This window comes from Mus caroli, unplaced genomic scaffold, assembly GCF_978045245.1.
Source record: "Mus caroli unplaced genomic scaffold, Mus_caroli_1 scaffold_20, whole genome shotgun sequence".
Classification (NCBI taxonomy): domain Eukaryota; kingdom Metazoa; phylum Chordata; class Mammalia; order Rodentia; family Muridae; genus Mus; species Mus caroli.
Genome location: NW_028227275.1, coordinates 2,694,009 through 2,719,294, shown reverse-complemented (window position 1 = coordinate 2,719,294; position 25,286 = coordinate 2,694,009). Strand labels below are relative to the sequence as shown.

At 42.4% G+C, this 25,286-nt stretch overlaps 1 protein-coding gene across 1 annotated transcript in view; it reads left to right on the top strand.

Annotated features, from left to right (window-relative positions):
- Ccdc172 (coiled-coil domain containing 172) overlaps positions 1-23,222 on the top strand; it is a 49,926-nt gene extending 26,704 nt beyond the window's left edge. The window contains exons 7-8 of the mRNA XM_021152521.3: positions 20,618-20,705; positions 22,924-23,222. Of these exons, the coding sequence (XP_021008180.2) occupies positions 20,618-20,705; positions 22,924-22,986 (151 nt within the window). The 3' untranslated portion in view covers positions 22,987-23,222. The remainder of the gene's footprint in view (positions 1-20,617; positions 20,706-22,923) is intronic.
- Positions 23,223-25,286: the final 2,064 nt, after the last annotated feature.

Genomic DNA, 25,286 nt, shown 5'->3' with positions numbered 1-25,286 from the left:
CAGTACTTCCTAATGCGACACCAACTTTTATCAATTTACATTTTACATCTTTTGGTATGTGTATTTTTATGTTACTAGTGTATTTCATTAAAAAGCCCTAAGTATAAAGAAAATAAAAGTGTTGAACATTAGGATTTTGGAAAAAAGACCAGCCTTGCACTAGTGGAATAACAAGAAGCTATTACATTAGACTAAGACAGAAAAGTTACATTAGATTTATTGAACCACATCAAAAGGCTAAAGTTAAGCTGGTTATATTTTTACTTTGGATTTAACACCTTATGTGTGCATTTAAAGGCATGTTGAATTCTATACTAGCTATAGTTTTCTTAAATTCTCAGATTTGATCTCTTTTCACAATGTTTACAGCAATATTTTTAAGACTTGGTACTATTTAAAATTTAGGCCAGGTTATTTTTGTTCTAGGTTCTGTCCCATGCATTGTAAGGTATTTAGTAGCTACCATGTACCCAGAGCACTCCTCGGCTCTGATGACACAGATGAGGCCTCCTATGTCAGTACTGGGGGTTAGGAAAATTACACCTGGCTACAGTTCTGCTTTTACTGTTACTAGAGCATGCCAGCATGGCTGTACATTTCTCCAGTAGTCCCCTTTCTTACCCGATTTACTTTCTTTGGTTCCAGGTGTCTATGGCAACTGTGGCCTGAAATTTTTTTACAAGTATCTCTGCATATATATACAGTCACCCTCTTCCCACATGTGAGGGGACATTCCAAGACCCCAGTGGCTCTATGCATAGAGCCATAGTTCCAAATCTACTATGTACTGGTTTTTGTTGTTGTTGTTAAATTTTATTTATATGAGTATACTGTAGCTGTCTTCAGACACACCGGAAGAGGGCATTGGATCCCATTCCAGATGGTTGTGAGCCTCCATGTGGTTGCTGGGAATTGAACTCAGGACGTCTGGAAGAATAGTGAGTGCTCCTAACTACTGAGCCATTTCTTCAGCCCCACACTGTTGTTTGATAAACATATATTCCTATGAGTGTTCAATACACACAACTAATAATAAATAGAACCGTTATTATAATGTTCCACAATAAGATTATTTCTGGAATTTTCCATTTGAAAAGATTAGACTCCAGATAATGAAAAGTAGGCAAAGAGATAGGTAGGGATGGTGTGTGTGTGTGTGTGTGTGTGTGTATGTGTGTGTGTGTAAACTTGTAATTATTATTGTTTATATTTTTTAGAGTTAATCAATTTTTCAGGTGATTTGATGTCATATTTAATGCAGAGTACCAACTTAGTATTTGACAATAGCAAGGATATAATGGGACCTTCTGTAGTACTATTTCCCTAGTTAGAAAAATTCCAGTGCTTATTTATTTCAAAGATTCTGATTTGAATAGGGTGGGATGAGTTAACACAAGCTAAATGTGCAGAATTGGAGGCAGGAGCCAAGGAAGCCTTGTGTGACTGCACAGAGTGGACTAGGTCCTATGTAAGGGTGTGTTGGTGTCATGGGCATGGTGGGGCAAGGGCACGGGAACTGGCAGAGCTTTCCTTTTGGTGATGCTCAGCAGCAGTGTGTGCAAGCACTAACACCTGCAGCTTCCTTCTTCCTTGGTAACCACAACCTGAGGCTGCAACCCTAGGACCCTTCTCTGAGACCAGCTGGCCCCACCAGTCTGCAATCTATCATTGCTTTTTACTAAAGCCACCCACTGATTGCCGGGCAGTGGTGGCACACGCCTTAAATCCCAGCACTTGGGAGGCAGAGACAGGCGGATTTCTGAGTTCGAGGCCAGCCTGGTCTACAGAGTGAGTTCCAGGACAGCCAGGGCTACACAGAGAAATCCTGTCTCAAAAAACCAAACCAAACTCTAAACCAAACAAAACCAAAACAAAACAAAACAAAAATCCTAGAGCCGCCCTCTGGCTTCCTACTGGACATAATAAACCTAAAGTCCTTCTTGTGGCCTGAGTGAACTCAGTAGAGCCCCGTCTTGCTCTGCCACCTCAGACCTGTCAAGCTTTCATCCACCTGAAGCCTTCGTAATTACTCTTCTCCTTGTCCCCAAGTTATCCGTTTCCTACTGAACCTGCTTCCCTACCCCGTGGTGCCATGGTGAGCACAAACCCTTCCCAGGTGTCTGTTGAAATATTTCTTCAAACAATCGCCCTCCCCGTTACTTTTGGCCCAGTATCCTGCCTGTTTCCCTTATAGTAAGTATATCCTGCCTTATAGTTACATGGCTCTGTGTGTGTGTGTGTGTGTGTGTTTACTGTCATTGTCTTTACTGTGTGCCAGGTAAGAAGGCTCTTGTCTACTCTGGGCTGCAGTGTGACCTGCAGTCAAATACTGTGGTGATAAATAGAGGGAAAACAAGGAATGGACGGACAATGGAGGGTTTCCACTGTTCTTTGATTCTCAGGGCTTGGGCTTTGTTAAATCCCGTGCTACAGACACATGTCTGTCTGTCTCACCAGTCTGGAATGCCTTGTGTTTCTTTGTAACATAGTCCAGGCATATGGGCCTGATACATACTTGTCCCAATAACAGGGCCTGAGAGTCATTGAAGTTTCACTGCAAAATACACAGTTCTTAATTATTGGTCTTTCTTCTTTCTTCCTCCCTCTCTCCCTCCCTTCTTCTCCCTGCCATATCTTATTTAGTCATTTATTTTTGTTATTTTTTTTTTTTTGTAACAGGATCTCATATAGCCAAGTTGACTGTAAAACTCAATTCTCCTGCCTGGGATTACATGTGTGTACCACTGTTGCAGTGTTTTGTTTCATCTTCTTCACTCTAAACAGTAAAAAAACAAAATGGACCATTTTAAGGGTTGCAGACCCTTTTCTCTTACCAGTAAAACTTCTTTCCTGGGTGATTTACATGTTGTATAATTAGTATTTGTATGACTGGTACAACAAGAAGCTTGTATTAGAAAGACATCTACAAAGTCAATATGAGATTTTTCCCCCTCTGAACACTTAAAAGATAATGTGGGTTTATGAAGAGCTTTTGCAGTGGAAATGCACAAAAATTAATTTGCATTTGCTAATGAGAGATTCTGAGCACATTTCTAGGCAGTAGCAAAGGCATTTGGCAGCCTCTGCCATAAAAGTCATGGTTTAGCTGATCAGAGAGGTCACAATGATGGTCCTAGATTTACAACACACACAGACACATTGTGCCATGGAAATACTCTCAACTTCTCTAACAGATGCACTGACAAATGTGCATTTTACATACATATTTTTATCCAAATGTGTATACATATTTAAATTGTAAGATTAGGATATTTTGATTGAAGAAAAATTCTGTACAAGCTTAAAGCATGACAACTTTTTAAAGTTGTGTGAGCATCCCGTTGGGGTTTTATGCATTGTTTCTGCCTATGTGCATGGGCATGGGCATGTGCATGGAATGCCTGTGTATTTAGAACAGTCAGATCACAGGATCACATTTACTGCCTGATGTTTTGTTCCATTGTTTGGCAAAGCCTTGTATGCATTCTCTGTATTAATTTGAATTGATTAGCTTCATGTGTTAAATGGCCTTGTTTGTACTTTTTTTTACGTGTTAATTGATTCTTTGTGAGTTTCACCCCATGCATCTCAGTCCCACTCATTTCCCCATCCTTTTGTGTCTGTCCTTCACCCTTACAAAAACCCCTAAATAAAAAGCACACAAACAAACAAAAGCAAAACAATGCATAGAAAACATCTCATCATAGAAGTTGTAGTGTGTCACAGTGTGTCCTACAGTGTATCCCTCTGTCCACACATCTTCACTTATGAATGTTCTTTGTAATGAGTCATTGGTCTTGTTCGAGATCTCTGGCTTCTGTGACACCATCAATATTGAATCCTCGCTGGGACTCCTTCCAGTTATCCTGTTGTTGCTCTGTGTCATGGAGATCCTGCAACTTTGGATCAGTAGGACTGGCCCATTCAAGCACCCCAACAGTTCACAGATGTAGATTTTTGGGGTTGGCCAACTCAAATCCATGGATCTGAGCTTGGGTGATGGTAGCTGTGCTGGTCAGCCTACCAGCTCTCCTTGATCTGCACCACCAGGGCAAGCTCTCCAGCACTGCACCAGATAGACCACTCAGTGTCACCACAAGCAAGCAGTATGATCAGCTCTCCTGCTCTAATGCTCTCAGGCCCTGCTTACCTACACCCATGTGTCCAGAGCCAGCTCCACTGTGCTGCCCAATGGAGGTGTGGAGCCCACTCTCCCAAGTGCTACAGCCTGTGAGGGGCTGGGCCAGTTCTCCTGCTCTCACACTCTTGAAGCCTGGCTCAACTGCTGAGGGCTAGCCTGTCATCTGGTTTCCTGATGAAGGCAGTGAAGGGTATGGTGTCAGCAATTGGGGCCAAAGCTACTGACTTTTGACAGTTTAACTCTTTCTTGCTGTTCTAGAGCCAAAAGCAGTGGCTTCTGGCAATTTAACTCTCTTTCTCTGGGGCCAGAAGCTGGTGTCTTCTAGCAACTTAATTCCTGCTGATAACAACAGGGGATTAAGGAAAAATCTTAAGTTACTTGGACTCTTTTTCTCTTTGGCTCAAGAGCCCCTCAGTGGCCAGACAAGAGGCTTGGAGTTTGTGAACTTTTCGAGAGCCAGAGAGAAAATAAAAGAAAGGAAGAAAGGCAGGCAGGCATGTGCATACACACACACACACACAGACACACACACATACACACACACACTGGTCAGGCCAAGTCACCTGTTTCATCAATGTCACAAGTGTGCATGCATCCTTAGAGACACACACATATACCTACATATATGTATGTATGTTTGTACATATAGATAGACAGACGTATAATCACATATATTTGTTGGGTGGATGGAGCAGAGCTCCAACAGCCACACTTCATGTCTTCTTTCAGCCTTTTTATGCCTTCTTAGACAAAAGTTCCTTATAAAATTACTTCATAGATGAACTGTTACACAAAAGGGAGTTAGGTAAGGATGCTGATGGTCAGTTCAAAGCAGCCTGTCATTGTATAAGCTCACCATAAGTTCACAGCAGCCGTTTCCCATGGCCTCGCTTTACCGTAGCATGCATCTGTGGCCTCATCCTTGGACCTGGCCTAGAATGAATGTTTCTCCTTGACGGCATGCACATCGCTCTCCAGCCTGTTTCTCTTCTTAGCACAGCTTATGAAAGCACACTGTGTTCCTTGCTAGGCAGCCTTTCCTTACTGTAATGAGGAGGGGCACATTCTATTCTTGATTCTAACGTTATTCCATCTTTCTGGCAAAACAACTAAAACCATCTCCTTACACTTTATTCCTAAAATTATTTGCATCAAATCAAGAATTCTATAAAATCATTAATTCATCTAAACATTAATTTATGAAAGTTCATCTTGTCAATTTGCAGGAAATTTTCCCAATAAGGTGGGCTAATGCCCAGGATTCATAAGGCTATGTAATACTGACAAGAAGGGCGTATCCCTTAACCATACCTTTGCCTCGGCCGGGTGAGCTGCAGGGCCTGCTCTCCAGTCAGTGAGGGCCAGGGACAGCTCCCCTACTTTCATGACTTCAGGGACCAGCTTTGCTGTGCTTTCACCCTTGAGGCTGGTTGCCCTGTGCCCTACTCTGCTGCCCAGGAGAGGTGCAGGGCTCAGTCTCCAAAGGGCTGCCACTAGTAAGAGATGGGGCCAGCTCTCCGTATGCTGCAGCCACTGAGGGACACAGTCAGTTCTATATCACCCGTGGACATCTACATGGTCCTAGGTGGCTACTCAGACCAGGAACATTCTCATGGTCTCTAGTAGTAATGTGAGGCACAGACATCAACACTGACCCCTGCTGTCACAGAGTCATGGAGAGCAAATCTATAAGCAAGAAGACCTATCAGACCCTTCTAGGCCTCTGCATCAGCTCCTGCCTCTGGGTTCCTGCCCTGCTTGAGTTTCTGCCCTCCCTGCTTTTTGATAATGAACTTTATATTCATTTTTTTCTCACCAAGTTGCTCTTGGTCATGGTATTTATTACAGTAACAATAACCCTAAGACATTAACCTTCATTTAGAAAATAGTATACATTCATTTGTTCCTTGTTTATTATTAAAGAATCAACTCAAAGTTGGCAAGTGTAAAAACGTATTTGCTCGGAGGTTTCTATAAAATTCTAGTCAAATAATTTTATCTGAACACAATCCACATTGTCTTTCTCTTTTAAAAACATTTATAATAGATGAAAATTTTCATTTAATTTCATGATCACTTGTAGCTGTGTACTTTGTTGACTCTGCATCTTTTTCTGGTAGAGCAATGTCCTTTACTCACTAACAGAAGTGTCTGCACAGCATTGGTGAACAGCTTCAAGCTGAGAGAGCTGCCCGTTTCCTGAAGTCTCAGCATGTGCTGTCATTATTAAAGCTCTACATAAATATAGGGAAAGTTTGCTGTTAGACTCAATTGATTTCAGAGTTATATTCTGCTATAAATGTACCCATTTATCTCTGAAATTAAAAAACTGGTATTTACAAGTAATATATAAATTATCAAAATAATTATTTACAGGTAATATGTAGATCAACAAAAAGTATTTATAAGCTATCTGTAATGTTGCAGTGATCTTTTCGTGTTCATATACTTATTGTTAAGTCTTTTTAGGGACGATGACAGAAGATATGTGTTAACCTTTAATTCTAGTGCTCAAGAGGTAGAGGCAGACAGATCTCTGTGAGTTCAAGGCCAGTCTGGTCTACATAGTGAGCTTCAGCCTAGGCAGAGCTATATAATGAGACCCTGTTTGAAGAACAAGAGGAAGGTGATGAGGTCAGCCACGGGAGAACCTGCAGTAAGAGAAAGCCTACCTAACCCAGCTCCTTCTCAGCACAGTTCAACAGGCCTGAGTGCAACCTGTCAGTGGGGCCTAGACTAAGGGAAACAGACAGCTGACCATGCCTCTTTCAAACACTCACTTTCATAAATAAATCACATGCGAAATAGGAATTCCTCCTTAGCATTTAAAAGTAAAATGACAGCCGGGTGTGGTGGCACACGCCTTTAGTCCCAGCACTTGGGAGGCAGAGGCAGGCAGATTTCTGAGTTCGAGGACAGCCTGGTCTACAGAGTGAGATCCAGGACACCAGGACAGCCAGGGCTATACAGAGAAACCCTGTCTGTCTCGGAAAAAAAAAAAAAGTAAAATCACAGTAGAGTCTCCATATGAATCAGTGCAGAGAGATACATGAAGAAGCCAGGCCATGGGAAACTCATAGAAAGTAGAAAAGATGGCCTAGGGGTAAGGAGGTGGCTCAGCAGTTGCTTGCCCACCCCATGGCAGGAGACCTAGGGGCTGGGGGGGTGACCTCCTGGCTCCCACATAGGAAACTGGCCATAGTGGTACACACCTGTAATCCTAGCATTGTGCAGACTATGCCAGAGGGTGTCCAGTCTGTAAAAAGTCCTGTGGAAATCAACAGAGAAACACACTGTTCTGTTCTCATCTGTGCTGCTGTGATGAACACTGACAAAAAGAAGCTTAGGGGGAAAGGATTTACTTGGTTTATACTTCCAGGTCACAGTTTCTCATTGCAGCGGGGGGGTGGGGGGGATGGGGGCAGGGGATGGGGGGGGTCGGGTCATGGCAGGAACATGAAACAGAACCTGTGGGGAAGCACTGCTTGCTGGCTTGCTCATGCTCAGATAGCTTCCCTGTATAGCCAGGAGCCTCTGCCCAGGGAAGGAGACTGCTTAGCATTGCCTCTGCCCCGAAGTGCTGGAGTTAAAGGCACCCCCGCCATGCCCAGCCTCCATTGAATTTTTAATTTGATTATTGAGGTCTTCCCTTCCTTTTTTTTTCTTCAGAATCTGTCTCAACTGAATCTCTACTCATGTCTTATAGTTTCTTTGCTTTATTAATGAGTTTTAGGTCTTGTTTTTCTTCCCAGGAGAACTTGGGGTAAAGCCGGGGTCCTGTTTGTACTAGACACATGCTCGACTACTGAACTACATTCCCATGTTTGTCACTCAACTCTTGTAGCTCACATGTTATTCTGTGTCAAGCAGTAATGGCTTCTCCCCTGAGCCGAGTGGCTACACTTACCTGGTGGATGTTGAAAACATCAGCATGACTCAAAAGTTAAAGCACTGTGTAAAGAGATAGACAGAGGGGTCGCCTTGATTTCCATATTTCCGAGCACTTCTGCTCACTGTTCCATAGTACCACTGTCTTTAGCCTCTGACTTATCCTCCTGTCTTTCCTTTACAGAAATCAAGTGACAAACACTGGTCTTTATCTGTGAAATATATAGTAGATATTTCCTGTAGACTATAGGCTCCTTTTAGTCTTTATACATACAGTTTCTGCTGTATAAAATTTTTTAACACAGCTTAATTAAAATGTTTTTCTTTTAAATTAAATCTCGTTTGTATTTGAATCATAGTTGAAGCCCCATCCACCTGTTACATAAAGCAGTTTACCTGTGTCTTTGCCCTTGTTTTATCTTCTTTTTTTTTTTTTTTTTTTTTGGTTTTTTGAGACAGGGTTTCTCTGTATAGCCCTGGCTGTCCTGGAACTCACTTTGTAGACCAGGCTGGCCTTGAACTCAGAAATCCACCTGCCTCTGCCTCCCGAGTGCTGGGATTAAAGGCGTGCGCCACCACGCCCGGCTTTGTTTTATCTTCTTAACATACAAATACTTGATCCATTTTGAGTGGATATGCTGTGAAATACAGATCCAGTTTTGCCTTTGAGATCCATTTACAAGTTGTCAAGTTGTCCCAATATGCTTTATTGAGAAGCTGTCCTCTTCTCCTGGGAACCGAGATGCTGCCTCCATCTTACTAACTCAGTTTTGCTGTGCTGCTTAATTATGAATGGTTAACACTGGGATTTAGTAGTTAGCATTTGTTTTTCAACATTCCAGAGCATATTGGAATTTTTTTCTATGTGAGCTACAGTGTTGGAGTTGGTCTTATGGACTGTGTATCCGGATGCTGAGTTCTGTGCTCCTGAAGATCAGGATGCAGTCTGACCATGGGCGTTGTATTGACCTGTGTGCTGTAAAGAATGCTTCCCCGTAATCTCAGACTGATAATAAAAGGCTAGAGCTGTGGCTAGGCAGGAGACAAGAGGAAGGCAGGACTTGAGATCAGGTGGGCGTTCTCATCTAAGGAGCAGGAGGAGTAGGGAAAAGGGGAGAAGGGAGGTCACCACGGGGCGCAGGATGGACCATGAGCACGTGACCAGGAGAAAATCGCCCTGAGGACACACATGGAGCAGAGCAAACACAGCAAGGCCCAGCCCGCAAGTAACACGGGGCCTATGGCTGAATTTAGGTTAGACTAGCTCAGAGCATGCCCAGTTTAGGCTTATAGCTTGGTAATGAAAATACCAGCTTTCTATGTCTTTTATTCAGGAGGTATATAGGCTAGAATGAGGCAGAACCCCATAAAATTACATCCATACTACAGATCAACTTGCCGCATACCAAGGAGGATAAAACATGTTTGTGTTTTTATTGTGATCACATTTAGAGGATTTAACTTGGAATTATTAACATTTTTATGACTTCCTATCTGAGAAAAAGTCATCTTCACCATTATCAATGATAATAAAGTCTATTTATTTGAGTATACTAATTCTATATTTTTGCAAACTTCCTAAATTATTTTCTTTGCACTAATTTTCACTAACTCTGCATATATATAGCTGTATCATCTGGAAATTGAAGTTTTTATTTTTTCATCCTGCTTTTATGCCTTCAGTTATTTTCTATAGATTAAAAATATTTTAATACATGCTATTAAAATTACTGTAGAGAAAATAACTAAAGGCATAAGATCTGGAAGTTTAAAAAAGAGGAAACATTAAGAACTAAAGCTGATAAACAAGTGTCCCTTTCTCTGACCTCAGCCAGAAAATAAGACTCTCCCATGGGGCCAGACATGCAAGCCTATTATGTAAAAATGTATCGTGTCAACTTTATTATTTCAAAGTTTTAGTCAGATAATTTTTTATATTTCAAAGTGGTTTCAGCACCTTAAAAGATAATCATATTTATCTCAAATAATGAAGATTATTTCTAGGCCCAATAGAGGGTTGAACTGAGGATTTCACATAACATGCAGTTTAATAACACTAGGGAAAGACACATAAGAGATCCAATAGCCCAAGGAAGGAAAGGGATTTCTTACACTGAGATGTAAGACAATCTGAGCTAAGTGGGGCAGGTCTAACTAAGGTCTCTGAGTGTAGCAGATTAGTGCGTGTATTAGATAGAATAAAACGTTAATTTAGGAAGCAGATCTACCGACTCACAGAACCTCAGAGGAGGCTCTCGATGGGACCTGAGTCCAACAGAGGCTCTGCACTCTGAGCAGCTCATTCTCGGTGGAAGCGTTAGTACTGTCAGCTTCAACAGACTCACTCCTGGAGAAAGCCAGCCTAAACTGTCAGTGCAACAACCTCCCTGTGGTTCTGCGCTTGTTTTGCAGGTTATTGTGTTGCGTATTGTATCATCAGCAGGGTTAAATAACAATATCCGGGCTGCTTTAGGAGGGAACTACTTGTTGTCCTTAGCTCTGAATTATGCCATCTGTGAATTATTTATCTGACTTCTAATTCTTAAAGGCCTGGTTCATAATGTGGTTCTTTTAAAGTTTTCTAAAAACAAGACAAAGAAAAACAAAAAACAAAAAAACAATCCCATTTAACTATGAGAATTTACACAGAAGTAACTTTAAACTTTCAAGACAAGAAGGAAGAAGTTTGAATTAAGAGCCCTGGAGAGACAAAAGATTATTAACTTAAAACATAAAAAGACCTTTCCACTCAAAAGAATAAGCAAGCCATTGGCTTTTAGAGCCTCTTTCAGCTCTCTGGAGTCGGTCTGCCCAGGTGTGAGGCCCAGACCTATGGGGAGTGTTTCTCAAGTGGGTGGTGGAGGGTACCTTCCCTTCCTGGGGAACATTTGACCTGGGTTTCAGTCCTCTGTGCCTCTTCGTCATCTTTCTGATTGCTACTGAGTGTCCCACTGAAGCAGGCTTATCAGCTGAATTTGTGTGTTTATTGCCCTAGTTAACTGTGATGCTACACACGTAGCATTTTCTATTTCCTACTTAGCAGGTTATAGCGGACTCTAGTTTATATTCACAAGATTGGCCCTTTTGTTACACATGCCGCCTGTGAGTTGAACACTGACTAGCATCACACTGAGACCCAGACTCCTCCTCTGATCAGCCTCAAACCTCCTCTCCTGCTCACTTACCGTTCTGCCTGTTTCACCACTGCCCCTCTTCTGCTTTCTAACATTATGGAAACACAGTGCTGTGCCACGGGGCCTCTTGGCTCTGCTTTTAAAATTGAGCATAGTACATTTGCCATCCATCTGTAGTATTGCATTGTGAGAGATCGTAGCAAAACATTTTATAAAAATAATGAAATACATTGAAACACAATACAAAGAGCTCAGATGCCACCAAGAAGCATCTTAAGAAATTGAACTTCTGTACACATATTTAAATCTCTGAAAAGCTGACATAAGGGAAAATCATGCAGAAAAGAAGGGGAAAAAGAGATAAAGACACATTAGCTAAAAGGAAAGAAAAGAAATGATGTAACCAGAAGACATGTCACACTGAGTGACCATGAGAGCTGTTCAGCTAACGTAGTGCAGGCAAACGCAAGTTGACTGAATCCTCACCAGTACAAACCATTCTAAAGACGGAGGCGACAGTAAGGTTTTCAAGAGGAAGGATGGGATTCCAAGTAGAAAGGTAGAGTTAGCTCCAGACACAGCTAGGCATAGGTAAATATAAAAGCTGCTTGTGAGTGTAAGTCACTTTAGAAAATAAATAACAGAGGCAAATTAGCCCTATATATTTTAGATGTATAATATGTGGGAAATGTCTGGTGATGGCAATAGAATAAAAAACTTAGGGGAAAATGAAAAATATATTGCTGTAACATTCTTCTCTCTAAGCACAGTAGTGTCGTATTACTCGATAAAACAGTTCCAAGTGTGTGCTGTAAAGGCCACTGTGAGCTATAAAAAAGTTTTAAAGTAAGTATATTAAAGCCAGGAGGTGGTAGTGCACGCCCTTAATCCCAGCACTCAGGAGGCAGGGGCAGGCGGATCTCTGAGTTCAAGGACAGCCTGGTCTACAAGTGAGTTCCAGGACAGCCAGGGCTGGTCATACCGAGAAGCCCTGTCTCAAAAAAACAAAAACAAACAAAAAAAACCCCCATAAAAACAAAAGTAGCTGTAATAAAAAAGTCTGTAGAGGGGATAATAAGCACCCCCATTATAGAAGGAAGGGAAGGGGAAGGGAGGGGAGGGCAGGGGAGGGGAGGGAAGAAAAGCCTATAGGATAAACAGAAAACAACTAGGAAGAAAACTATATTTTGAATCCCACCATATAAGTAACTATAATATGTGTAAATGTCTGTAACATGCTAGTAAAAATTGAGAGATTTTCATATTAAAGAGTAATACAGGTTGCACATGGCTCCTACCAAAAACCCCATAAAACGTTAAGTATGAAGATGTGAGTTAAAGGTAAAAGGAGGGATGAAGTATCCTGCACCAGGCAGTGCAGTTCCAACTTCCTACCTCCCCTCCTGTCCCCTCTCCTCCTGTCCCCTCCCTTCCTGTCCCCTCCCCTCCTGTCCCCCCCTCCCCAGCTTCCCCTTCCCTTTTTCCTTACTGAGTTGGGTCTCACTATGGAGCTCTGGCTAGCCTGGCTCATGCTAACTAACTCCACCTGCTCCTGCTTCTGGAATACCATGGCCTTTGCCCTCCCCCCTGGCTGTTCCTTGGTGTGTCCCTAGTTACTGACACAGTTGACACTGTCCCATATCCTTATTAGACAATGGATGGCTGTTACAAATAACCTGCTGAGAGTTGGAGGTTTTCTATCAAGAAGAAGGAAGACCAAAGTGTGGATACGTTATTCCTCCTTAGAATAGGGAACAAAATACCCATGGAAGGAGTTACAGAGACAAAGTTTGGAGCTGAGACAAAAGGATGGACCATCCAGAGACTACCCCACCTGGGGATCCATCCCATCATCAGCCACCAAACCCAGACACTATTGCCAGAAAGATTTTGCTGAAAGGACCCTGGTATAGCTGTCTCGTGTGAGGCTATGCCAGTGCCTGGCCAATACAGAAGTGGATGCTCACAGTCATCTATTGGATGGAACACAGGGCTCCCAATGGAGGAGCAAGAGAAAGTACCCAAGGAGCTGAAGGGGTCTGCAACCCTATAGGTGGAACAACAATATGAACTAACCAGTACCCCCAGAGCTCATGTATCTAGCTGCATATGTAGCAGAAGATGGCCTAGTCGGCCATCATTGGGAATAGAGGCCCCTTGGTCTTGCAAACTTTATATGCCCCAGTACAGGGGAATGCCAGGGCCAAGAAGTGGGAGTGGGTGGGTAGGGGAGCAGGGTAGAGGGAGGGTATAGGGAACTTTCAGGATAGCATTTGAAATGTAAATGAAGAAAATATATAATAAAAATTGAAAGAAAAGAGTTGGAGGTTTTCTTATGCTTATTTTGTGCCCATTATTCATGTTTTTGTTGTAGATTTGTAGTTCTTTAAGATTTAGATATTGCCTGCTTCTTGCATCTGCTGATTGTACTGGATTTTCTTACTGGTGTGCTTGGTGATGTTTACTGCAAGTTTGTTGTTTACTGTGCATCTGTGGAAGCCCCATGGGTCTGAGTGTGGTTAAGGCTGCCCTCAAAGAGGACTTCCAGTAGCTGTTGTTGGCTCACAGGGAGAAAAGCTGATCTAAGTACCTTTTCCTTGAGGGTTGGGGCTTGGCCAAGGGTGAGGTGACTGTATCTGTCATCTTGTTGCAGCTGAGTTGCTTAGCCTGATGAGAGCATTCTTGCTTGTGGCCTCTGCCCTCAGATTCACACAAACCAGGTAGAGCCAGGCCTCATGTTTCACCCCTTGCCACAGCCTAGGTCTTTGGCTGATGTTTTTCTTTGTGGGATAAAACCATTAGTCATTTCTCAAGATGGAAGAGAGCTTCTTCCCTAATCTCCACACTGAATTCAGACAAAAATAATCTTTATATTCAATAAGTTATTCAAAAATTTAGCTCTTCGGGTCTGACCAGCACCTGGGTAGCTAGAGCGCAGGGTCGGCTGACACCCGCCAGCTACCCACGACACCCGCCACAGGATTTTGAGACTTCTGGTGAGTGGTACACAGCTTCTGCTCCAGTCCAATCTCGCGGGACCTGAGACTGCTTTGGTTGGGGAGGCAGAAATCCGACCTGAGTAGGGCCACAAGCCTCTTCAGGTCTGACCAGCACCTGGGTAGCTAGAGCGCAGGGTCGGCTGACACCCGCCAGCTACCCACGACACCCGCCACAGGATTTCGAGACTTCTGGTGAGTGGAACACAGCTTCTGCTCCAGTCCAATCTCGCGGGACCTGAGACTGCTTTGGTTGGGGAGGCAGAAATCCGGCCTGAGTAGGGCCACAAGCCTCTTCCGGTCTGAACAGCATCTGGGTAGCTAGAGCACAGGGTCTGCTGACACCTGCCAGCTACCCATGACACCTGCCACAGGATTTTGAGACTTCTGGTGAGTGGAACACAGAGTCTGCTCCAATCTTTAAACAGTGACAACAATAATAACTAATCCCAGAGATTACCAGATGGCGAAAGGTAAACGTAAGAATCTTACTAACAGAAACCAAGACCACTCACCATCATCAGAACCCAGCACTCCAACTTCGCCCAGTCCAGGGCACCCCAACACACCGGAAAAGCTAGACCCGGTTCTAAAAGCATATCTCACGATGATGGTAGAGGACATCAAGAAGGACTTTAATAACACACTTAAAGAAATACAAAAGAACACTGGTAAACAGGTAGAAGACATTAAAGAGGAAGCACAAAAATCCCTTAAAGAATTGCAGGAGAACACTGCTAAACAGGTAGAAGACATTAAAGAGGAAGCACAAAAATCCATTAAAGAATTGCAGGAAAACCAGACCAAACAGGTGATGGAATTGAATAAAACCATCCAAGACCTAAAAAGGGAAGTAGAAACAATGAAGAAAACCCAAATTGAGGCAACACTGGAGATAGAAACACTAGGAAAGAAATCTGGAACCATAGATACAAGCATCAGCAACAGAATACAAGAGATGGAAGAGAGAATCTCAGGTGCAGAAGACTCCATAGAGAACATCGGCACTACAATCAAAGAAAATACAAAATCCAAAAAGATCCTAACTCAAAATATCCAGGAAATCCAGGACAAAATGAGAAGACCAAACCTACGGATAATAGGAGTAGATGAGAATGAAGATTTTCAACTCAAAGGACCAGCAAATATATTCAACAAAATTATAGAAGAAAACTTCCCAAACCTAAAGAAAGAGATGCCCATGAACATACAAGAAGCTTACAGAACTCCAAATAGACTGGACCAGAAAAGAAATTCCTTCCGACACATAATAATCAGAACAACAAATGCACTAAATAAAGATAGAATACTAAAAGCAGTAAGGGAAAAAGGTCAAGTAACATATAAAGGCAAGCCTATCAGAATTACACCGGATTTTTCACCAGAGACTATGAAAGCCAGAAGGGCCTGGACAGATGTTATACAGAAACTAAGAGAACACAATTTCCAGCCCAGGCTACTATACCCAGCCAAACTCTCAATTACCATAGATGGAGAAACCAAAGTATTCCACGATAAAACCAAATTCACACATTATCTTTCCACGAATCCAGCACTTCAAAGGATAATAACAGAAAAAAACCAATACAAGGACGGAAACCACGTCCTAGAGAAAGCAAGAAGGTAATCCCTCAACAAACCTAAAAGAAGACAGCCACAAAAACAGAACACCAACTCTAACAACAAAAATAAAAGGAAGCAACAATTACTTCTCCCTAATATCTCTTAATATCAATGGACTCAACTTCCCAATAAAAAGACATAGACTAACAGGCTGGCTACAGAAACAGGACCCAACATTTTGCTGCTTACAGGAAACTCATCTCAGAGAAAAAGATAGACACTACCTCAGAATGAAAGGCTGGAAAACAATTTTCCAAGCAAATGGTAGGAAGAAACAAGCTGGAGTAGCCATTCTAATATCTGATAAGATTGACTTCCAACCCAAAGTCATCAAAAAAGACAGGGAGGGGCACTTCATACTCATCAAAGGTAAAATCCTCCAAGAGGAACTATCAATCCTGAATATCTATGCTCCAAATACAAGGGCAGCCACATTCATTAAAGAAACTTTAGTAAATCTCAAAGCACACATTGCACCTCATACAATAATAGTGGGAGACTTCAACACACCACTTTCACCAATGGACAGATCATGGAAACAGAAACTAAACAGGGACACAGTGAAACTAACAGAGGTTATGAAACAAATGGATCTGACAGATATCTACAGAACATTTTATCCTAAAATGAAAGGATATACCTTCTTCTCAGCACCTCACGGTACCTTCTCCAAAATTGACCACATAATTGGTCACAAAACAAGCCTCAATATATACAAAAATATTGAAATTGTCCCATGCACCCTATCAGATCACCATGGACTAAGACTGATCTTCAATAACAAAATAAATAATAGAAAGCCAACACACACGTGGAAACTAAACAACACTCTTCTCAATGATACCTTGGTCAAGGAAGGAATAAAGAAAGAAATTAAGGATTTTCTGGAGTTTAATGAAAATGAAGCCACAACATACCCAAACATATGGGACACACTGAAAGCATTTCTAAGAGGAAAACTCATAGCTCTGAGTGCCTCCAAAAAGAAACTAGAGAGAGCACACATTAGCAGCTTGACAACACACCTAAAAGCTCTAGAACGAAAGGAAGCAAATTCACCCAAGAGGAGTAGATGGCAAGAAATAATCAAACTCAGGGGTGAAATCAACCAAGTGGAAACAAGAAGAACAATTCAAAGAATCAACCAATCGAGGAGCTGGTTCTTTGAGAAAATCAACAAGATAGATAAACCCTTAGCCAGACTCACTAGAGGGCATAGGGAAAGTACTCTAATTAACAAAATCAGAAATGAAAAAGGAGACATAACAACAGATCCTGAAGACATCCAAAACACCATCAGATCCTTCTACCAAAGGCTATACTCAACAAAACTGGAGATCCTGGATGAAATGGACAAGTTTCTAGACAGATACCAGGTACCAAAGTTAAATCAAGTTCAGGTTAATGATCTAAACAGTCCCATATCCCCTAAAGAAATAGAAGCAGTCATTAATAGTCTCCCAACCAAGAAAAGCCCAGGACCAGATGGGTTTAGCGCAGAGTTCTATCAAACCTTCAAAGAAGAACTAATCCCAGTTCTTCACAAACTATTCCACAAAATACAATCAGAAGGTACTCTACCCAACTCATTCTATGAAGCCACAATTACTCTGATACCTAAACCACATAAAGACCCAACAAAAATAGAGAACTTCAGACCAATTTCCCTTATGAATATTGATGCAAAAATCCTCAATAAAGTTCTTGCTAACCGAATTCAAGAACACATCAAAACAATCATCCATCCTGACCAAGTAGGATTCATCCCAGGGATGCAAGGATGGTTCAATATACGAAAATCCATCAATGTAATCCATTATATAAACAAACTCAAAGACAAAAACCACATGATCATCTTGTTAGATTCTGAAAAAGCATTTGACAAAATCCAACACCCATTCATGATAAAAGTCTTGGAAAGATCAGGAATTCAAGGCCCATACCTAACCATGATAAAAGCAATATACAGCAAACCAGTAGCCAACATCAAAGTAAATGGTGAGAAGCTGGAAGCAATCCCACTAAAATCAGGGACTAGACAAGGCTGCCCACTCTCTCCCTACCTATTCAACATTGTACTTGAAGTCCTAGCCAGAGTAATTAGACAACAAAAGGAGATCAGGGGGATACAAATCGGAAAAGAAATCAAAATATCGCTTTTTGCAGATGATATGATAGTATACATAAGTGACCCTAAAAATTCCAGCAGAGAACTCCTAAGCCTGATAAATAGCTTCGGTGAAGTAGCTGGATATAAAATTAACTCAAGCAAGTCAATGGCCTTTCTGTACACAAAGGATAAACAAGCAGAGAAGGAAATTAGGGAAACAACACCCTTCTCAATAGTCACAAACAATATAAAATACCTTGGCGTGACTCTAACTAAGGAAGTGAAAGATCTGTATGACAAGAACTTCAAGTCCCTGAAGAAAGAAATTAAAGAAGATCTCAGAAGATGGAAAAACCTCCCATGCTCATGGATTGGCAGGATCAACATTGTAAAAATGGCTATCTTGCCAAAAGCAATCTACAGATTCAATGCAATCCCCATCAAAATTCCAACTCAATTCTTCAACGAATTGGAAAGGGCAATCTGGAACAACAAAAAACCTAGGATAGCAAAAACTCTTCTCAAGGATAAAAGAACCTCTGGAGGAATCACCATGCCTGACCTAAAGCTGTACTACAGAGCAATTGTGATAAAAACTGCATGGTACTGGTATAATGACAGACAAGTAGACCAATGGAACAGAATTGAAGACCCTGAGATCAACCCACATACCTATGGTCACTTGATCTTTGACAAGGGAGCAAAAACCATCCAGTGGAAAAAAGACAGCATTTTCAACAAATGGTGCTGGCACAACTGGCGGTTATCATGTAGAAGAATGCGAATTGATCCATTCCTATCTCCTTGTACCAAGGTCAAATCTAAGTGGATTAAGGAACTCCACATAAAACCAGAGACACTGAAACTTATAGAGGAGAAAGTAGGGAAAAGCCTCGAAGATATGGGTACAGGGGAAAAATTCCTGAATAGAACAGCAAAGGCTTGTGCTGTAAGATCGAGAATGGATAAATGGGACCTCATAAAGTTGTAAAGCTTCTGCAAGGCAAAAGACACCGTCAATAAGACAAAAAGACCACCAACAGATTGGGAAAGGATCTTTACCTATCCTAAATCAGATAGGGGACTAATATCCAATATATATAAGGAACTCAAGAAGGTGGACTCCAGAAAATCAAATAACCCCGTTAAAAAATGGGGCTCAGAACTGAACAAGGAATTCTCACCTGAGGAATACCGAATGGCAGAGAAGCACCTGAAAAAATGTTCTCCTCAGAAAATTGGACATAATACTACCAGAGGATCCAGCAATACCTCTCCTGGGCATATATCCAGAAGATGTTCCAACTGGTAAGAAGGACACATGCTCCAGTATGTTCATAGCAGCCTTATTTATAATAGCCAGAAGCTGGAAAGAACCCAGATGCCCCTCAACAGAGGAATGGATACAGAAAATGTGGTACATTTACACAATGTAGTACTACTCAGCTATTAAAAGGAATGAATTTATGAAATTCCTAGGCAAATGGATGGATCTGGAGGGCATCATTCTGAGTGAGGTAACATATTCACAAAGGAACTCACACAATATGTACTCACTGATAAGTGGATATTAGCCCCAAAACTTAGGATACCCAAGATATAAGATACAATTTGTTAAACGCATGAAACTCAAGAAGAACGAAGACCAAAGTGTGGACACTGTGCCCCTTCTTGGAATTGGGTACAAAACACCCATGGAAAGAGTTACAGAGATAAAGTTTGGAGCTGTGAAGAAAGGATGGACCATCTAAAGACTGCCATATCCAGGGATCCATCCCATAATCAGCTTCCAAACGCTGACACCATTGCATACACTAGCAAGATTTTGCTGAAAGGACCCAGATATAGCTGTCTCTTGTGAGACAATGCCGGGGCCTAGCAAACACAGAAGTGGATGCTCACAGTCAGCTATTGGATGGATCACAGGGCCCCCAATGGAGGAGCTAGAGAAAGTACCCAAGGAGCTAAAGGGAACTGCAACCCCATAGGTGGATCATTATTATGAACTAACCAGTACCCCAGAGCTCTTGTCCCTAGCTGCATTTGTATCAAAAGATGGCCTAGTAGGCCATCACTGGAAAGAGAGGCCCATTGGACTTGCCAACTTTATATGGCCCAGTACAGGGGAATGCCAGGGCCAAGGGGTGGGGGTGGGTGGGTGGGGGACTGGGGGGGGAGTGTATTGGGGGCTTTTTGGATAGCATTGGAAATGTAATTGAGGAAATTACCTAATTAAAAAAGATTTAAAGATACAATTGGTAAAAATAAAAACTAATGTTTCATTCCAGTCTCATACAGTGTAATTATATATGTATTATATGTTGTCTTTAATTTTAGAGCAAAAACAAATGTCACAAGTAATTTCTTTACTTAAGTTTGGTATTAGGATCCAGGAAGCCAACTGACTCACCCATGTGTTTAGCTCCTCAGGAGAACTACTCAAAAGTCTTTAGACAGAATTCTGCCCTCATCACATTAACCCACCAGGACTCCTTACATTACTGTGACTTATCTGTGATTTATTTTCTGCCTTATATTTAAAGGAAGTTTCTTTTCAAAATTTTATGTGGTTCATATAGCATCATAGAGTAAATTTTTCTAAATACTTTGGGTTTTTAACTTGAATTCTGATTTTTTTGAGACAACAAACCTGCCACTCTGCATGTAATAAAATTATTGTAAAAGTTTAGTGTCAAACTAATGGATCGATTTTCCTTTAAGACAGGCTTAAAAGGGAGTTAGATCTTTATAAAGCAGAAGACATGGAAAGTGTCTACAGAGCTCTCCAAGCAGAAGTAGACCTCCTGGAGTTGGTAAGCCCCTGCTGCTCTCTTCCCCTCTCTCCAGCAGTCTCTGCTTCTGCGAAGCCAGGCTTTACCTACTGTATTGCACCTCTGCAAAACCCCACAAGCAAGGGAGTGAACTCAAAGTCAGGATGTAAACTGTCAGGTGTTGTAAGGTGTTTTAAACTCCTGGAGGGGCAGTGCCATGTCACCAAGGAAAGCAGGATGGCTTCACGCTGAGTTCTAACTCATCCAACCTCCCATCCTTTCACTGAGACAGTTCTGCTGGTGGAGGACAACTGCCCTGGTGTCTAAGGCTTGGTCACCTCAGCTTCTAGCAGGCGTGAACCATGCTGACTACATCTAATCCCGAGCTTTCTACTACAGCCCGCCATGATCTTAGAGCTGTAGGTGTTCAGGTTCTGTGAGAGCTCTGCCTGTAACTAAGGTATAAATGAGAGCAGGGTTTGCTATAATGTATCTTAATGGTTTAGAGGGTGTTAAATACTCTAAGCATTTGCTTGTTTAAACTGTTAGAATTATGTTTTGTTTCATAATTTCTACAAGAACTTTGGAAAACCTGAGTCAAAAATCCTCAGAATTATTGCTGTACTAAATTTAGGTAAATGTGTTATGGTCTCTTTAAAAAATGAGTGTAGGTTGGCTATGTAGCTGGGTAGTTGAACATTCATCTAGCATGTCCCTGACCCTGGGCTGAGAAACAGCACATCAGAGTGTGCTGTCCCTTAACAGATGCATGCACATCAGAATGCACTGTCCCTTACAGATGTATGTGTACATCAGAGTGCACTGTCCCTTACAGATGTGTGCACATCAGGGTGCACTGTCCCTTACAGATGTATGTGTACATCAGAGTACACTGTCCCTTATAGATGTGTATGCACATCAGGGTGTGCTGTCTTTAAAGATTTGTGCACATCAGAGTGCACTGTCCCTTACAGATGTGTGCACATCAGGGTGCACTGTCCCTTACAGATGTATGTGTACATCAGAGTACACTGTCCCTTATAGATGTGTGCACATCAGAGTGTGCTGTCCTTACAGATGTGTGTGCACATCAGAGTGTGCTGTCCCTTAGAGATGTATGCACATCAGAGTGCACTGTCCCTTACAGATGTGTGCACATCAGAGTGTGCTGTCCTTACAGATGTATGGACATCAGAGTGTGTTGTCCCTTACAGATGTGTGCACATCAGAGTGCACTGTTCCTTACAGATGTGTGCACATCAGAGTGTGCTGTCCTTACAGATGTGTGTGCACATCAGAGTGCACTGTCCCTTAGAGATGTGTGTGCACATCAGAGTGTGCTGTCCCTTAGAGATGTGTGTGCACATCAGAGTGTGCTGTCCCTTAGAGATGTGTGTGCACATCAGAGTGCACTGTCCCTTATAGATGTGTGTGCACATCAGAGTGTACTGTTCCTTACAGATGTGTGCACATCAGAGTGTGCTGTCCCTTACAGATGTATGTGCACATCAGAGTGCACTGTCCCTTAGAGATGTATGCACATCAGAGTGCACTGTCCCTTACAGATGTGTGCACATCAGAGTGTGCTGTCCTTACAGATGTGTGTGCACATCAGAGTGTGCTGTCCCTTACAGATGTGTGCACATCAGAGTGTGCTGTCCCTTACAGATGTGTGCACATCAGAGTGTGCTGTCCTTACAGATGTGTGCACATCAGAGTGTGCTGTCCCTTACAGATGTATGTGCACATCAGAGTGTGCTGTCCCTTACAGATGTATGTGCACATCAGAGTGTGCTGTCCCTTACAGATGTGTGCACATCAGAGTGTGCTGTCCCTTACAGATGTATGTGCACATCAGAGTGTGCTGTCCCTTACAGATGTGTGTGCACATCAGGGTGTGCTGTCCCTTACAGATGTATGTGCACATCAGAGTACACTGTCCCTTACAGATGTGTGCACATCAGAGTGTGCTGTCCCTTACAGATGTATGTGCACATCAGAATGTGCTGTCCCTTACAGATGTATGTGCACATCAGAATGTGCTGTCCCTTAGAGATGTGTGTGCACATCAGAGTGTGCTGTCCCTTAGAGATGTGTGTGCACATCAGAGTGTGCTGTCCCTTAGAGATGTGTGTGCACATCAGAGTGTGCTGTCCTTTACAGATGTGTGTGCACATCAGAGTGTGCTGTCCATTACAGATGTGTGTGCACATCAGAGTGTGCTGTCCTTACAGGTGTGTTCTGCATGTTTACTTTTTAGGCACTGGCAGCAAAGGATCCTCAGGATGGTAACTCCTTGAGTCATGAGCCACCCCACACTTGAGCATCAGAGAACCACACATGAGTGGAGCCTGTAGAGCTGATCTCTACGTGACCATGAGGTTCAGGCAGTGCAGAGGAGTGATGACTATTGCGTAATGCATTTTATCTTGTTACCTAAGAGGTCCTTGTACAGTTTCTCAGGGGAGAGAAAGAAGAAGATACTAAACTCCAGGTTTCTTAAGTTGCTCTCTCCTTTCTGATCTGTCTGTCTCATTTTTTACTGTAGCTTACCTTACGTCCTGCCAAACATACACAGAAAGAAGTGTTCAGATTATTGATTCAATTTCGTTGGTGCCATTTCTGCCAGGGAAGAGTGCTTACTTTGATTTTATTCTTTCTTCAATCATCAAATGTCTGTCAACAGCGATCATTTGAGGCCTTTCATTCCTGTGTGTGTCTACAGAACTTCACAGTGTGAGACATCTCCAGGCAGGCATTCCCCACTGGTTCCTGTGCCCACCACTTCTTCTCCAAATGACAGCCTTGGTTGGGAATAAGGAAGTTCTTCAGTTGGTGGGTGGGGGCATGGAATGTCCAGCATTGTGCACTCTCCACGGTGATCTGTCCTGCTTCCAGATCAGGTATTTTCACTAGGATTGGAGCTGTTGTGTTTTCACTAGTGTTTCACTAGGATTGGAGCTGTTTAGTCAGGGCCTAGACCAGGCTAGGTGGGAGGGCCTCGTGTTAGAATTGTTAAGTTTTGATGTTGGAGCCATGTTCCTTTGAATTTGTTTAGTGCCTCACATGACCAGTTCAGAAATGTCTCAGATCCATTTGGGTTAAAGTAGAGTGCCAAGGCTTTAATTTCAGAGCAGGTGTTACTTTGCCACAACTATTTTTGTAATTGTTGTTGTATATTCTTAGTTTTGAAAAAAAAAAGGGAAACTTGCATTTATGGACCAAGGCACCTAGAATCTTAGGTCTATGACTATTATATAATGTTAATGAGCTGAGAGGATCTACGTACACACATCTTTTCACTCAGCCATTTGTGCACATAGCTGGGTCTAGAATTAAACTCTGGTGTGGACTGTGGGTGCCCTGTTGTGCACGCATACAGAATACCACCACTTATATGACTGTCATCTGCTAGCATGCCATATGGACCTGTAGGTAGAAATTTAGTGAGAGCAGCAGGAACAGTGTGAGCTGAGCATGGGAGAAGGACTGAGACTTGGTGTTTCTACTATTTAAAATGAAAGAAATAACTCAAGATTTAAGCCACAGTTCATGTCATCAAAGGTATGATGTGCACTGTGTGGGAGAGCCACACAGTACTAACCACGTGACTGGCTGTGTTTACGGGACAGGTTCTGTGAAGAGGAGGGAACAGCAGGTAGCAGCAGCCATGGGTTAAAACCGAGCTGCTCCCACTGGCGTGGGTCTTCAGTTGTTGCTTTCTTCTCCTTTCCCATGTGTGTCAGTCATAAAACTCTTGGAAGGACAACGAACTGAAATTGTGTGCATATAAATACGTCACAGACTGAATTTAATTACTCTGGAAGAGAGATGGCGACTATAGAGGGAGAGAGACAGTTTGTGAGCAAGTGAGTAGTACGTGAATTCATTCAGTTGGTTGTGCATTTAGTCATGAGCAGGGTGCCACTAACCCATGTGATCCCAACGCCACACCTGCACAGCCTGCCATGCCGTCGTGGATCTTTAATGCCACCCTACTTCCTTTCAAGAAGCAATTTCTAATTTTTACCTCTATTGGAGACTATTAGAATGCATAGCTTGGTACATATTCTCCTGTTGACTAATGAAGCCACTCGGCTAGAGAAAAAAATAGCAGTAAAATCATAGGATGTGGAGTAAACCCTAGTGGAGACTCCGTCCTCTTCTTAGACCTTTCTGTTGATAGGTGGGGCAGTGCCAGACATGGCTGCCTCCCCAGTGGTTTGTTCAGAATAAATTGTCTTTGGTAAAAGATAAAGAGCATTTGCCTGCCTGCCTGGCTTTTCTTGGAACTTGCACAACTAGGATGAGATTTTAAAAGCCTAAAAGAAAGTTGGGGTCATTGTATTATAATCAATTAGGACCAGGAAACAGACTGAGGTGGGGCTGGTCCCTCGTTGTGGAATGGGAGCTCTGCTGTGGAGACTCTTACCAGATGGGCATGCTGGGTGCTTGCAGATGGACAGACAGCACATACTGGCCCAGCCCCTTCTCAGCTTTGGCTGAGGACAAAGTCCTTTTCTATTTTGCAGTGATCAATCATAACTAACTACGTCACACTGTGATGAACAATTTGTTTATTTGCAGTCCAGAAACCATGATTGCAGTTCAGGGACGTGATCA